At 45.3% G+C, this 15,330-nt stretch overlaps 1 protein-coding gene across 5 annotated transcripts; it reads left to right on the forward strand.

Moving 5' to 3' along the window:
* Nucleotides 1-5,839: 5,839 nt before the first annotated feature.
* LOC102410092 (low affinity immunoglobulin gamma Fc region receptor III) lies at nucleotides 5,840-14,766 on the forward strand. Of its 5 annotated transcripts, none has more exons than XM_006041128.4 (6): nucleotides 5,841-5,976; nucleotides 7,026-7,046; nucleotides 7,854-8,111; nucleotides 10,684-10,938; nucleotides 13,306-13,495; nucleotides 13,588-14,766. In XM_006041128.4, exons 1-5 carry the CDS (start codon nucleotides 5,937-5,939, stop codon nucleotides 13,482-13,484), a joined length of 753 nt encoding a protein of 250 aa, XP_006041190.2. In that variant the 5' UTR covers nucleotides 5,841-5,936; the 3' UTR covers nucleotides 13,485-13,495; nucleotides 13,588-14,766. The 5 variants fall into 5 exon arrangements, with proteins under 5 accessions (XP_025143266.2, XP_006041190.2, XP_006041191.2 ...); XM_006041129.4 differs by having other exon boundaries at nucleotides 5,842-5,976; nucleotides 7,857-8,111; XM_006041130.4 differs by lacking the exon at nucleotides 5,841-5,976 and adding an exon at nucleotides 6,005-6,061.
* Nucleotides 14,767-15,330: the final 564 nt, after the last annotated feature.

Genomic DNA, 15,330 nt, shown 5'->3' on the forward strand with positions numbered 1-15,330 from the left:
AGCTTAAACCTCAGAAATTCGTTTTCTCACAGCTCTAGGGCTAGAAGTCAGAGATCGCGTGTTTTAAGGGTTGTTTCTTTTTTTTCTGTGATCTCTTTCTTTGGTGTGTAGATAGCCATTTTCTTGCGTGTTCACATGGTCTTCCCTCTGTGCATGGCTGTGTCCTATCTCCTCTTCTTATAACCATACCAGTCATCCTGGGTTATGGTCCCCCATAATGACTTCATTTTAAGGTAATGACCCTTTAAATACCCTATCTCAAAATACGGTCACAGTCTATAGAGTTACTGGGAGTTAGGACTTCAACATATAAATTTAAGGGAGACACAAGCCCAAGATGGGGAGAGGGGCGGAGGGGAGATCTATCTCCTTTGGCTTCTGCAATAAAAAGCAATCACCACTTTCTATTACTACTCACAGTGGGGGCTTCCCCAAGGAATACTGAGGTGCTGGTGAGAAGGGGAAGAGGAGTGGATCCAGTCATGTTTTCATAACACAGCACTTAAAAGGAGTAGTAACTCGTGGCCTTCCTTGATGGCTCAGTGGTAAAGAATCTGCCTGCCAATGCAGGAGAAACAGATTTGATCCCTGATTTGGGAAGATCCTACATGCTGCGGAGCAACTAAGCACATACGTGACAACTACTGGACCAGTGCTCTAGAGCCCGGGAGCAGCAACAGCTGAGCCCACAGGCCACAGCCACTGAAGCTCAGACGCCCCAGAGCCTGCGCTCCACAGCAGAAGAAGCCACTGCCAAGAGAAGCCCACTCGCCGCAACTAGAGAAGAGCGTGCACAGCGACAGAGACCCAGCACAGCCAGAAATAGATAAATAAATAAATACTAAATAAAATTTTAAAAATTGAAACACTTTTTCATTTCTACCCAATCTTCAGCCAAAAGTTATCAAGCTCCTATCACCCAACCCCAGCCCCTGAAATTGCTCAGGCAAAGGTTGTAAATAGTTCTTGGATTGCCACACTGAAAGAACTTTCTCTTAAACTTTTCTACAGCATTTTATACTGTTGAATTCTCTCTCCTACAAGATCCATTCTCCCTGGGCTGTCTTGCTGCGCTCTCTCCGTTAGCCCCTCCTACCCAATTTCCTTTGTCAGCTATTCTTCCTTTTCACACCCTGTCAAAGTTGCTGAGTGTCAAGTTTCCGTCACTGGCCCTCTCTTTAGCCCCTTCCCACCTCTCCCCTTGCTTCCCCTTTTCCTCACTGTTCCCCTTTCTTTCTCAATCAATACTCTTATAAACAAAGAGATTTTTATACTTTATCTTAACCTATGCTCTCTAGATGGGCTTCACATGGAGGTTCTTAAATTATAGGGAAAATGGTATATATATGTGCACTTTTTCTTAGGAGAGGGCCTAGAGCTTTTATCAAAAGTTTAAAACATCAACCATGTTGATGCCTCCTAAATCTCTTGTCCAGACCCTTCTGAGTTCCAGAGTCATATATCCAACTGCCTACTTGACATCTTCACCTAAAATCACCACCAATCTCCAACTCAGTGTCAAAAGCTGAGATCATTTTCTCTCTCTCTCTCAAAGCCTGCTCTCCTTCCTCTATTTCTTATGCCCAAGAAATGTGTTGCCATCCTCCTGATAACCCAAATCAGAAAGCTGAGCATCACCTAGCCCCTCCTTCGAAACCACTCTTCATTGCCGTTCATTCATCCAAATGCTGTCCATTCCACCTTCTTAACATCTCTCCTAAAAGCTTCCATTGCATTTTCACTTCTTTAACAGAGAATCTCCCTCAACTCAGCTGTTAAAATAACTTCCCAAGTTTTTCCTCCATTTTCAATCTCTTTCCCCTCCAACCTATTCCGTGGACTATGTTATTCCCCAGCTTAAAACTTTGAAGATCAGTTTTATGTTTTGTAAAAACTACCATGATAACAGTTCAAGAAAATCCAAAATTTTCACCATGGTACACAAAGTCTTTTATGATCACCTAATAAACATTAATTGAGTGCTTCCTCGAGGGTTTCCCTGGTGACTCAACTAGTAAAGAGCCTGGAGAGTCAAGAGATGTGGGTTCAATCCCTGAGTCAGGAAGATCCCCTGGAGAAGGAAATGGCAAGCCACTCCAGTGTTCTTCCCTGGGAAATCTCATGGACAGAGGAGCCTGGAAGGCTACAGTCCATGGGGCACAAAAAGTCGGACACAACCAAGCACTCACACACACACATGGCTTATTTGGGGGCTTCCCTAGTGGCTCAGACAGTAAAGAAGCTGCCTGCAATGCAAGAGACTCAAGAGATGTGAGTTCAATCCCTGGGTCAGGAAGATCCCCTGGTGAAGGAAATGGAAACCCACTCCAGTATTCTTGCCTGGGAAACCCCATGGGACAGAGGAGCCTGGGGGGTTACAGCAAATGGGTTGCAAAGAGCTGGACATGACTGCGCAACCAAGCAGGAGTCTACTCAAGGCACTGTATTGTATGCTGGGAATACAACGATGAACAAGAGGAACAGATTCCCTGCCCTCAAAGACCTTACAGTCCACAAATGTGATGAGTACTACAAAGGAGGAGCACAGGCCACTGCAGGATTGCAGGGGATGTGAGCGTCACAACTTAAGTCAGGAAACGAGAGCCGGCCTCAGCCTCTTGTGTTCCACTTCCAGTTGTCATCAATAGGTGTGTATCTAGATATGGAACCAACAACTTTGAATGCATTATTTCATTTAAACTTCACAACAACTCCTTAGGGTTGGTGCCATTTTTGCTAGCCCCATTTAAGAGATATGGAAACTGAGGCCTAGCAAGTTAAAGTAGTAGAATTGGAATTCCATCCCACACTCATCTGAAACGCAGCCCTCTTAGACCTTTAAAAGCTTGTGCTTCTCTTTTGTCGTATTCACGAATCCTCTGGAGCTATCCTCAGCTCTGTAAACATGCCCACCTATTTCTCTTACGGTCTTGGCTCATGATGCTGCTGTTGCCTGAAACGCCCGTTTCCCTCAAAAGCCTTCCTGCTGAACACGAGATCATCTTCTGTGATCCAGTAAAGGTGTTCTCTCTTCCATGTGGACTCCTCCCCTAGAATTAGCCACTGCCTTCTCTGTGGATACACAGAATTTCACAAACCTTTTCTAAGTTCCTGAAGCACTTCAGATGCTTATGTGGGTAGTCTTCCGCTGCCATGATCATTCACTCAGTCGTGTCTGACTCTTTTGCAACCCCATTGTCTACAGCCTGCCAGGCTCCTCTGTCCATGGAGTTTTCCAAGCCAGCTGCTGCTGCTGCTACTAAGTCACTTCAGTCGTGTGCGACTCTGTGCGACCCCATAGACAGCAGCCCACCAGGCTCCCCCGTCCCTGGGATTCTCCAGGCAAGAACACTGGAGTGGGTTGCCATTTCCTTCTCCAATGCATGAAAGTGAAAAGTGAAAGGGAAGTCACTCAGTCGTGTCCGACTCTTAGCAACCCCATGGACTGAGGCCCACCAGGCTCCTCTGTCCATGGGATTTTTCCAGGCCAAGAGTACTGGAGTGGGGCGCCATTGCCTTCTCTGTTCCAAGCCAGAAGAAACTATAAATCCCAGGGGTGATAATCGAGGACCTCTGTAATCTCAGAACCTTGTGCTGTGGCTGCCATTTCAACATGAAGGAAGAGAAGAAGGGAAGGAGTAAAGAAAAAGATGAGGGAGAAAAGAAAAAGCAAGCACAAACACTCCAGTATAAGATAATGCCAAGACCATCTGTTCTTCTTTTTAAAAATTTGCATTTACTGTAAGGTCAGTCCTTACCAGCCCAACCACAGTCGGTTAGAGGGCTGTTCAAGAAAACCTGCAGAATGGCTCCCACTCTTTTGCGGTCCTCCTGTGTTCCCCTCCTCTCCTTCCAGTCTAGCCCATGCTCTTGACAGCTGACAGTTCCTCCCTCCAACTGAAGGCCACAGACAGAACATGAGGCAAGAAGAAAATTAAACCTCAAAGGAGGAAAATAAAGTGAACACCTGGCATCACGTATGTGGCAGAAAGCTGCTTCAGGGAACAAAGGACAACAGAGAGCATTGAGAGGTACCCACCTTTCACCCTGAAGCCACAGAAAACCCAGAAGACACTCGATTTTAGGCTTCCCAGATAAGCCACCACAGTGCTACAGCATGGAGCCTGAAGATTTCAAATACAAGTCTGGATTTTGGAAGATACAAATAAATCACCCGAGAGGAGCACTAGAATGGCTGCTTCATTCCTTTCCGCCATTCATCCTAATCAGACACTTAATCCAAGGGCCTGTGGGGGAGGGGCTGCTGTAGGAGCATGTTGGGAGCAGGGAAGACGATAATAGGAGAGGACAGATTAACTCTACTCCAGAGAAATGAAAACGTGTAGAGCAGTTTTTATATCACTCCGGAGTGGAAAGGAAGTGTCCAAAGCAGTGGTCACTTGTGCCAGCCTCTGATTCCATGCTGCTGCTGCTGCTGCTAAGTCGCTTCAGTCGTGTCCAACTCTGTGCGACCCCATAGACGGCAAGCCCACCAGGCTCCCCCGTCCCTGGGATTCTCCAGGCAAAAACACTGGAGTGGGTTGCTATTTCCTTCTCCAATGCATGAAAGTGAAAAGTGAAAGTGAAGTCGCTCAGTCATGTCCGACTCTTAGCGACCCCATGGACTGCAGCCCACCAGGCTCCTCCATCCATGGGATTTTCCAGGCAAGAGTACTGGAGTGGGGTGCCATTGCCTTCTCCGGATTCTATGCTACTCCTGCCAAACATCACCAGCCCACTTCTGTCTGCTGCTCACTTCCTGGGCTTTTCCAAGCAAGGCCTGTCCTAGATGTCCAGAAGCCTGCTGGGGGCCTGAAATGGCCAAGCAGAGCCATTGATTTTCTGTCTAGGAACTAGACTGATGTGAGAGCAAACAGTGCAGGGGTGAGGGTGGGGGGTGTGTGGGTGTGTGTATTTTGGCAGAGTGATGTCAAGAAAGGAGGAGAAGAGGTTAACAACTTTACCACTTCCTAACCACTGCACCTCCACCTTTTCCGGTAAGGAACTTCACAGGGCCCTGAGGGGCCTGAGCTAATCTGAGCTACTGTGGCCCATCACAGCCCTAGGAACACTGGGAGAAGTATCACCCTAGTTCTCACCTCACCCGCTTCCTTTCCTGCCTTTCCACCTTCTCTTCATTCCTTCCAACTTTTTGGAGGTATCTCCTCCTCCCAGAGCCCATTTCTCCCACTGCTTATTTCTTTTAATAGAGGATTCAAATCTCATGATCAAATTCCCACTAAGTTAGTAGCTCCTGCAGTTTACAGATCCCAGAGGTATACACATCTCCAATTTTAAAAGAAAATATTACTGTAGATAATATCGGGGTGAAGGACACTTGTAATGATCTGAAGATTTAAATGACTGCTTCCTGTGGGTACCTTCTGGTCGCTCAGACAGTAAAGCATCTGCCTGCAATGCAGGAGACCCAGCTTCAATCCCTGGGTCAGAAAGATCCCCTGGAGAAGGAAATGGCAACCCACTCCAGTATTCTTGCCTGGAGAATCCCATGGACGAAGAAACCTGGTAGGCTACCGTCCATGGGGTTGCAAAGAGTCGGACGCAACTGAGTGACTTGACTTTCTCTTTTTATTTCTGTAGGCAGGCCCTGGCTGCTTGGGGATGGGTCTGGGCCAAGCAGGAGAGTGAGACATTTTGAAATAGAACAAGAGACCCCCCCTAAGGAAGTGTTCTCTTTCTTGAGTCTCATTTCCAGGCTCCTATTGTCTCGAACGTGGCATTGGTGGGTCTTAATGCAAGAAGTGGGCTCATTCGTCTGCCATTTATATTCAGGAATTACATGAAGTTCCCAGAAATAGAAACTGGTGCGTAATAGATTAGGGGTGGGGAGAAAGGCTGTTTACTTCCTCTCTCCGAGTCAGCTAGGTCTCTTGAGGGTTCCTATCTGTGGTGACTTGCACACTCTAACACACAGCATGTGGCAACTGCTACCACCGGCAGCTCTGCTGCTTCTAGGTAAGTCAGACTCACTGGGCCTGGGAGCAGAGGACAAGATGCCCTGGGCACAGCAGGCAAGGAATGAGAAGGAATCTCTCCTCAGGCAAGGAATGAGACCCTTAACCAAGGACAGACCCCTTCCTATGTCTATAGACCTTGGTTTAGCTCCTAGGACACAGCTTCAGGGGTTAGAGATACGGGAAATGGGCATAATCAGGAGGTGAAAGGAGAGGACATGAGGTCTCCGTCACTTCACTCCTCTAGGTCTCAGCTTCTCTGGCTATAAACTGACAAGCATGCACTGGGTAGCCCCTAAGGCCTGTCTCCCATTCTCACTTTCCAATGCTCCTCTCTCAGGCTTTTCATTTCTAGCCTTTCCAGAGGACTTGGGTGGAGATAGTTTCCATGGCTTGATTCAGAGATATTCAACCTGTGCCCTTAACTTTGGGGTTTGAACAGGGACAAAGGAGGAAGGGTATTGAAAACAGGGATTTGGGCAGACAACAGATTAGGAGGTACAGATGCTGGAAACCAGAAGGCAGGCAATGGGGGAGATACCCACCCTATTCATCTTTGTTTAAGATGTCTTTACTTGTTTGTTTATTTAACGGCTGTACTGGGCCTTCACTGTGGCGCTCAGGCTCTTCATTGCTTTGCGCGGGCTGTCTCTAGTGGCGGAGCACAAGCCTCTTGTCGCGGTGGTCTCTCTTGTCGCGGTGGTCTCTCTTGTCGCGGTGGTCTCTCTTGTCGCGGTGGTCTCTCTTGTTGTGGAGCACAGGGTCTAGGGGGTTCGGGCTTCAGTAGTTGTGGCTCATGGGCTCTAGAACATGAGCTCTGGTTGCTCTGCAGTGTGTGGGATCTTACTTCTGGCGCCAGGGATTGAACCCGCGTCCCCTTTACTGGCAGGCGGATTCTTACCACCAGGGAAGTCCCCACTATCTTTATCCTGATTCTTGGGAACACTGGCCTCTGAGGGCAGAGGTGGGCAGGGGAGTTTAAATACCACACTCCAGTCACCCTGTTCTCTGCTGCTGATCAATATTTGTTTTATTCTTTTTTTCTTACAGTTTCAGCTGACACACAAACTGGTGAGTTTGCTTCATGGTCTTGGACTGATCAAGTGAGGCGTGTAAATATGTAATAGCTGCAGGGCACTGTTAGAACACTGAAGTGTTCTTTGCACAAGAAACTGTTGACATGGAGTTGATGGTGGTGGTGGTGGTGGTTTAGTCACTAAGTTTTGTCTGACTCACAACCCCATGGACTATAGCCTTCCAGGCTCCTCTGTCCATGGGATTCTCCAGGCAAAATATTGGAGTGGATTGCCATTTCCTTCTCCAGAGGATCTTCCCGACCCAGGGATTGAAACCAGGCCTCTTGCATTGCGGGCAGATTCTTGGCAGGGGCAATTCCCCCAATACAGTGGGCTTGGCCCTACCAAGGAAGAGGCTAAGTCTCTCCAAGTCAATATGCTCAGACTGAGTGCAATGCTGCTGCTGCTGCTGCTAAGTCACTTCAGTCGTGTGCGACTCTGTGCGACCCCATAGACAGCAGCCCACCAGGCTCCCCCGTCCCTGGGATTCTCCAGGCAAGAACACTGGAGTGGGTTGCCATTTCCTTCTCCAATGCATGAAAGTGAAAAGTGAAAGTAAAGTTGCTCAGTTGCGTCCAACTCTTAGCGACCCCATGGACTGCAGCCCACCAGGCTCCTCCATCCATGGGATTTTCCAGGCAAGAGTACTGGAGTGGGTTGCCATTGCCTTCTATGGACTGAGTGCAATACTAAGGCTGAAATGCCAACTCTCAGTTTGCAATGGGTTTTGAGCCTCCTTGGAAATACCAGTATAGAGCCTGCTCACTTCTCTGCCCTTATCTACATTCTCTTAACACTTCAGCAGATCTCTCAAAGGCTGTGGTACTCCTAGACCCTCGGTGGAACCAGGTGCTCACGAATGACCGTGTGACTCTGAAGTGCCAGGGAGACTACCCTGTTGAAGACAATTCCACAAAGTGGTGGCACAATGGGACTCTCATCTCAAGCCAGACCCCCAGCTACTTCATCGCAGATGTCAAGGTTAAGGACAGTGGCGAGTACAAGTGTCAGACAGGCCTCTCCGCACTCAGTGACCCGGTGAAGCTAGAAGTCCACGTAGGTGAGTAGGAGAAGGGGAAAAGGGAACTGACGAATAAAGGATAAAAAAAAGAGGCCCTGAAAAAAAATAATGTTCCTGGGGGTTAAAACTAGGATGAGATGATCTGTAGTCTATTGAATTACATCAGTATTGTAGTCCTAGCTACAAGTAGGCCTTAGATAAAATGTCAAAGCCTGGCATACACTAGGGACAGGGCTGCTGGACTGCACAATTCCAAGAATCTACATTCACATAAAATATGAAAATATACAGCATGAATGGTGTCATCTGAAGGTCAGGGCATGACATCAATGTTCTATAACAGTTATTGAATAAATTAATGAATCCACTTTAGGACCTCAATCTCCTCATTCTCAGACACAATCTCCATATTCTCTAAGCTACCCCACAAGCCACCCCTAATCTAGCATCATATCTATCTCCTCTTCCCATCAACGCTACACTCAAATATACACTTCAGCCTAAATTTGGCAATGTGAAATCTCTCCTAATAGAGATAGATACACGTTCAGCCTGCACATTCATCATGGAACGAAAGTCTTTGTGTCTTAACAAAATCCAGGCATTGGATGCAAGGAGAAGTATGTTGAGGCAGAGATCTCTCCTGGTGTCCCTGAAATCACACCACATAGCCTGGTACCTGCTGTGTCTTGTAAGCTTCACTCTATTTGCATGACTGCCCCATCTGCATAATGTATGTGAGTGGAACAAGCCTGGAGGGAAAGGCGGGTTTAATGAAGGAGGACCTGCAACAAAATTCCACGGACCTGGGTCTCTGAAGCTGATTTTCTGGGCTCCTACACCTGGCTGTGTTACTTAGTTGACTTAGTTCTCAATCTAGCTAGGTGAGAGATGGCCATGCCTGTGTGCCAAGTTGCTTCAGTCATATCCGACTCTTTGTGACCCTATGGACTGTAGCCTGCCACGCTCCTCTGTCCATGGGATTCTCCAGGCAAGAATACTGGAGTGGATGGCCATGTCCTCCTCCAGGGGATCTTCCCAACCCAGGGATCTAAGCCACATCTCTTACGTCTCCTGCTTTGGCAGGCAGGTTCTTTACCACTAGCACCACCTGGGAAGCCCAAGAGATGGCCACCTGTGACCAAAAAAATGGGGAATTACCAACAGGAAGCAAGAGAAACCTCAGGTCTGGGAGTTGTTAGTTTGTCTTAAACTTGGCTCTAGAAACTGACTTTAGAAGTCTAATTAGTGTGAACAGTTTTAAACTCTGAACAAGAGCATTAAGTTCACCAGGCAAACTCCTGATCATTCTTTTGGACCCACTTCACTTATCTTCTTCTCTGAGAAGCTTTGCTTACTTTCTTCGGGCCGAATTTCTTTGCTCCATTCTCTTTGGTCATGCAGTCCTTTGTTCTTAGCCTGTTGTAGCACTTATCACCTGGTATTATAATTATTTCTGAGTATATGTGTTTCTACGCCTAGACCACAGGTTCTTTGATGTGTCTCAGTCATCTGGGTGTCCCCAATCTGCATGACATGACATAGTAAGTTCTCAATAAGATATTTGTTTAACTAATGTCTATATGAACATTCACTGAGTCCATGACACCCTGAATGGAATAAGAACATTCTCCCCTCAAAGAAACCAAACTATACGTGTGTGTGTGTGCGCGTGCGTGTATGTACAACATAAGTTATGTATATATATGTGTGTATGTATATATATATATGATTACATATGTAACCACTGTTAATATTTTAGCACATGTTCTTTCTTTTTTTATGAGCATACATATGTTTTATATTCTTTTTAACTTAACATTCTCTGATAAATGTTTTCTCATGTCATTTTAAAATTTCTCTGCAGTATCATTTTAAATTATTCAGGCCAACTTCCTCACCAACTTCAAGTTCTCTGTGTGTGTGAAGTCCGGTTACTTGGCAAGGCGGTTGTGAAAGAGTTGTTTTGATGATTAACTGTTTCCGTCTTGAAGGCTGTGCTCTGTAATGAAATGGTCTTGCTAAGACACTGTGGCCCCTGAAATTAGCAGTTACCATCAGCACTACCAAGCATGCTTTTCTTTCCTCTCCCTGACTTTTACAAGGAGTTCTCCTTCACAATTTCTGTAGCCACTCCTACGGATACTCAGTAACCTTCTTCCTGACTGATTGCAACAGTCTTCCAACATTCCTAAAACCATCTATTCCTTCTGAAGTCTGCCTTTCCTTATATTCTAATATGATTCTTACTCTTTGATCTAGAATTTACAATGGCCCCTTATCACCTTCCATAGCAAATCCAAGTGTGGACTTTAAGGATGCTGCAGCTTGCTTCTCACCTGCCTCATCACTTAGTCCCTCTGCTCTCACTTTATGCTTTGATCATGTATGTGTCTGTCCCTCTCTCCCATTAGACAAAAGTTCTTGGAGTGACTTGAGTTCTCATCCAGAGTCCAGTTGTCTTTTTCCCAAAGAAAGTTATATAAGGACGGCGCCGCCCTGTCTGGAGTTCCATTGTCCCCCAGGACCTGGGTGGTGAGCATTCTCTTCAGAAGAGCCTTGTGCGGGATGCTGAGGCCTCCTGGGCCTGTGTTCTCTTTGTGTTCTGCAGGCTGGCTCTTGCTCCAGGCCTCTCGATGGGTGGTAAAACTGGGAGAGCCCATTAAGCTGAAGTGCCACAGCTGGAAGAAAACTCCTGTAGCAAAGGTCCAGTATTTCCAGAATGGCAGAGGCAAGAAGTATTCTCATGAGAATTCTGACTTCTACATTCCAGAAGCAAAACTTGAACACAGTGGTTCCTACTTCTGCAGGGGCATTATCGGGTCTAAAAACGAGTCTTCAGAGTCTGTGCAGATCACTGTTCAAGGTAAGACATGTGCGGCACTAAAGGGTCCAGAGACCCCTGTGCTGGGAATCTTGCATTCACACTGGGGAGATGAGTTGGGAGGAAATTGCTGACAATTCCACAGACTTCTTTACGAGTGTCATTCACTCTGCAACATGACAGCAGGTGCAAAGGCCACATTTCCTCCCTCATAAATATGCCTGTCCTAACTTACCTCATTCAAACCATATCCACACTCTTGTGTGTCTCTATCGTGCTGGCCCTTTTTTTGCCTGCTCCTGCTCCCCTTTCTCTTCCAAGTCTCAAGTCTTAGCCAAGAGTCAAGCTGGCAGTAACCCCTCACTTTCTCACAGAAAGACCCAGAACCTGTGTTCTGGCTCTGCTGCTGATTAACCATATGACTGTGGCCAGTTAGTCTCTTGAACTCAATTTCCACTTTTGTAACAAAGACAAGCTGACATTTATTGGGCATTTTTCAGTGTGCTGGACACTGTGCTGAATGCTTCATTACATGCACTTAATCTGAACACCTAAGAATTAATGCTTTTCAGCTGAGGTGTTGGAAAAGACTCTTGAGAGCCCCTTGGACAGCAAGGACAGTCAATCCTAAAGGAAATCAGTCCTGAATATTCATTGAAAGGAGTAATGCTGAAGCTGAAACTCCAATCCTTTGGCCACCTGATGCGAAGAACTGACTCATTGGAAAAGACCCTGATGCTGGCAAAGATTGAAGCAGAAGAAGAAGGGACGACAGAGGATGAGATGATTGGATGGCATCACCGACTCAAGGCACATGAGTTTGAGCAAGCTCTGGGAGTTGGTGATGGACAGGGAAGCCTGGCGTGTTGTAGTCCATGGGGTCGCAAAGAGTCAGACATGACTGAGCGACTGAATTGAACTGATATTGAATTCCACTTTCCAAATAATTTGGAAAACATCTCCAGTTTCTGTAACACCATCCTCCAGGGTCAGAGATGCCCTGCCATGGTGCTCCTGGACTTCCTAATCTCCCAAAACTTCCACCTGGAATCAGACTGAGATAAAAACCCTGATACTGGGAAAGATTGAGGGCAGGAAGAGAAGGGGGCGACAGAGGATGAGATGGTTGGATAGTATCATTGACTAAACGGACATAAGCTTGAGCAAACTCTGAGAGATAGTGGAGGACAGTTAAGCCTGGCATGCTGCAGTCCATGGGGTCACCAAGATTCGACACAACTGAGTGACTGAACAACAATACACTATAAGCAATTTACATGTAATAATACAGCAATATAGACACACATCTGAGATTCTAACAAAACAATGCCATAGTTTGTATAAAAAATAACTTTATCACAATTTAAATTGAAAGTAAATACTCTCAAATAGTTAGGAAAAGAGAGAGCAAATAATAAGGAAAATGGGGACAAATTGCAAACAATTAGTAAATCTAGGTAAAGAATATCTGAGAGTTATTTGTACTTTACTGACATCCATTTTTTAAGTTCAAAATTATATCAAAATTAAGATTTTTTAAATTGAGACTAAAAATCCACTCTAATCTTACTACCTTATAGGCAACAGCAAGGAATGACTTTAAAACAATCTTAATGACTAAGAGGTTGAGAACCAACAAATTCTACCCCTTTCCATTTTGGGTTCTTAGTTACTGAGCCTTGATAAAGAAATATTTTCTGACGATAAGTAGGATAAGTAGTAGATTTCAATGGCTTACTTTGTGTGTGTGTGTGTGTGTGTGTGTGTGTGTGTGTTGGGTTTTTTTTTTTTTTCATTTTCTTGAGTCGGGTGAATACAATGAGTATAGTTTGGAGACACAAGAGAAAGTTACTGAATTAAAAAACAGTGTTCTCACAACAACTTAAAGTTTGATATCTCTTATTGCTGTTGTACAGTCGCTAAGTCATGTCCGACTTTTTGCAGCCCCATACACAGCATGCCAGGCTTCCCTGTCCTTACCTAACTCCCAAGTTTGCTCAAACTCATGTCTATTGAGTTAGACATCTCATCCTCTGTCACCTCCTTCTCCTCCTGCCCTCAATCTTTCCCAGCATCAGGGTCTTTTCTAATGAGTCAGCTCTTCGCATCAGGTAGCCAAAGTATTGGAGCTTCAGCTTCAGCATCAGTCCTTCCAATGAATATTCAGGGTTGATGATCTCACGCAAAACCCAGCTACAAGTACCTCCATCAAACATGAAAACACTATTGCTCAAGAAGCACTAGAATCCAAAACTGGTAGGAGGAAGCTGTGGCTTTCTTCCAGACTCCCCCACATTCAATAGAATCTGTTTCTTAGCAGGTGTCAGAAAGACTTCACATTGATGACCTCACTGCTTATGCCAATTTTCTGCCTTAACAAATGTCATTTTTTCTCATCTCTCTGCTCAGATCTAGAAACTTTACAAACCGTCTCGTCATTCTTTCTACCTTGGCACCAAATCACTTTCTGTGTGGTGATGGGAATCCTGTTTGCAGTGGACACGGGACTGTATTTTTCTGTACGGAGACACCTTCGAAGCTCAGAGGAATGGAGGGATGGCAAAGTCACATGGAGCAAGGGCCCTTAGGACAAATGGAGGTAATGAAAGCAGCATCCCCATCCCATGGGGGTGATAAAAGCAGCATCTATGAACCTCTTCCTAATTTCACAGCCTTATCATCTCCCAACAGGCATCTGTGGGAGCAGCAGGAAAATTACACTTCAGACTCTAGGGATCTGAGGATCCTTCACCCAACTCTGTTTCTTCTAGTCTCCTATGGAAAGAAAGTGCCAACAGTGAAGGACCAGTAAATATCTGCATCACCAGAAATAGAAGTCACAGAGCTACATGGCTGCTTTCTCTATTCCAACCATTCTGTCCCAAAAGAACAACAATACAGACTCTCAAAGATCACCCCTGATGTATGAATAAAATAAATGATGTATGCTAAAATAAATGGATATGTAAATTAGAGAATTCGTGGTGGAGAGGCAGCTGGATGGTGGTCTACATCTGTTGCTGCACGCTGACTGCCTTCAAGGCACCCTGAAACTCCTTCTAGATAGTCTGTGGGTACGTGTGGGGGTCTAGGGAAGAGAGCACAACCAATGACGAGGGTGGCTGAGAAAGAGCAGGGTAGTCCAGAATAGACCAGACAAGACTGCCACCTGGCCTGTCTTCCTAGAACATGAACCATGGTGGAGGTAAAAGAAAATCACAGACGTGAAACAGGATTGAGTTTTCCAGGGGAGCCCCTGTCAAAAGTATACAGTGTGAGTCTGTGAGTATACAATGATAAACCCTCTCAACGTCATGAGTAGAAAATGATCCAGGAAGGGGGTTGGGGTTGGAGGATTTGCAAAAGAAAGCACAGAATAAACTCATTGGAACGAACATTGCTGTCCCAAATTAAGCCCACTGAACAAAGATATATCAGTGTCTAAACCGAGAAAGCATTACAAGAAAAAGTCAACCACAACTGCACAGGAAGGAGCTGGCAGGAGATGAGGATGCTTTTAGACTGAGAATTAGAGAGAAGGGGCATATAAAACCAGAATTTTCACTTCAATATCTAATTCAGCTTTATTCACATCACCCTTAAACAAATGTTGGATAACCACTATTAAATGTACTAAACTCTACTGAATTAAATCATGAAACTTTGAAATCCTTCAGCATGTCAATAATAATGGAGTAGAGGTGAAATCAATCATTTTTTCTGGAAGAAAGCTTTAGCTATCTCTCTTTGTGTTTTAGAAGCTTTAAACTAAACATTTCTTGATTCCGGTAAGGCATTTTTACAAGATTCTGCATGTTATTGTTAGATAGAAGATGGAAAAATCACGATAATAAAACATGAATGATAGAATCCTTTTGTCCTCCATTGCCTAAAGTCTTATCAGAGATTAGTTAATGAGAAACCCCTCTCCTCTCAGCAACCATCTCACCACAACTCATATGAATTAGTCAACTTGCTAATTCACCAGATCTTGTTGAAACAACTGGGCAAAGGGGAACTCTTATACGTGGTCTGGGATAGGAGGATGGATGGGAATTAGAGGTAGTTTTAGAGCATGGGGCAGGCAAGAAAAGGCAGAGCTAGGAAAGAAGTAGGTCAACTATGAGCTTTATGCCAAGCCAACAATTCAGGTTTGGTATAAGAATATTAGAAGTATAGGGATATTAGATTTGGACATGAGACAAGGGCATTTGGAAACGTTAAACATTCAACTCACATCTACTTAGTACTTAAGTGCCAATTAAAAAAAAAGTTTTGTTTTTTTTAATGTGTGGCTGAGGCCTGGCCCTAATTGCAGGCATGGGGGTTTAGTTGCCCTGGGGCTTGTGGGATCTTAGTTCCCAAGGCAGGTATCAAACCCATATCCCCTAAATTGGAAGGCAAATTCTTAACCACTGGACCTACCAAGGAAGT

Source organism: Bubalus bubalis, chromosome 6 (assembly GCF_019923935.1).
Source record: "Bubalus bubalis isolate 160015118507 breed Murrah chromosome 6, NDDB_SH_1, whole genome shotgun sequence".
In the NCBI taxonomy this organism is placed as follows: Eukaryota; Metazoa; Chordata; class Mammalia; order Artiodactyla; family Bovidae; genus Bubalus; species Bubalus bubalis.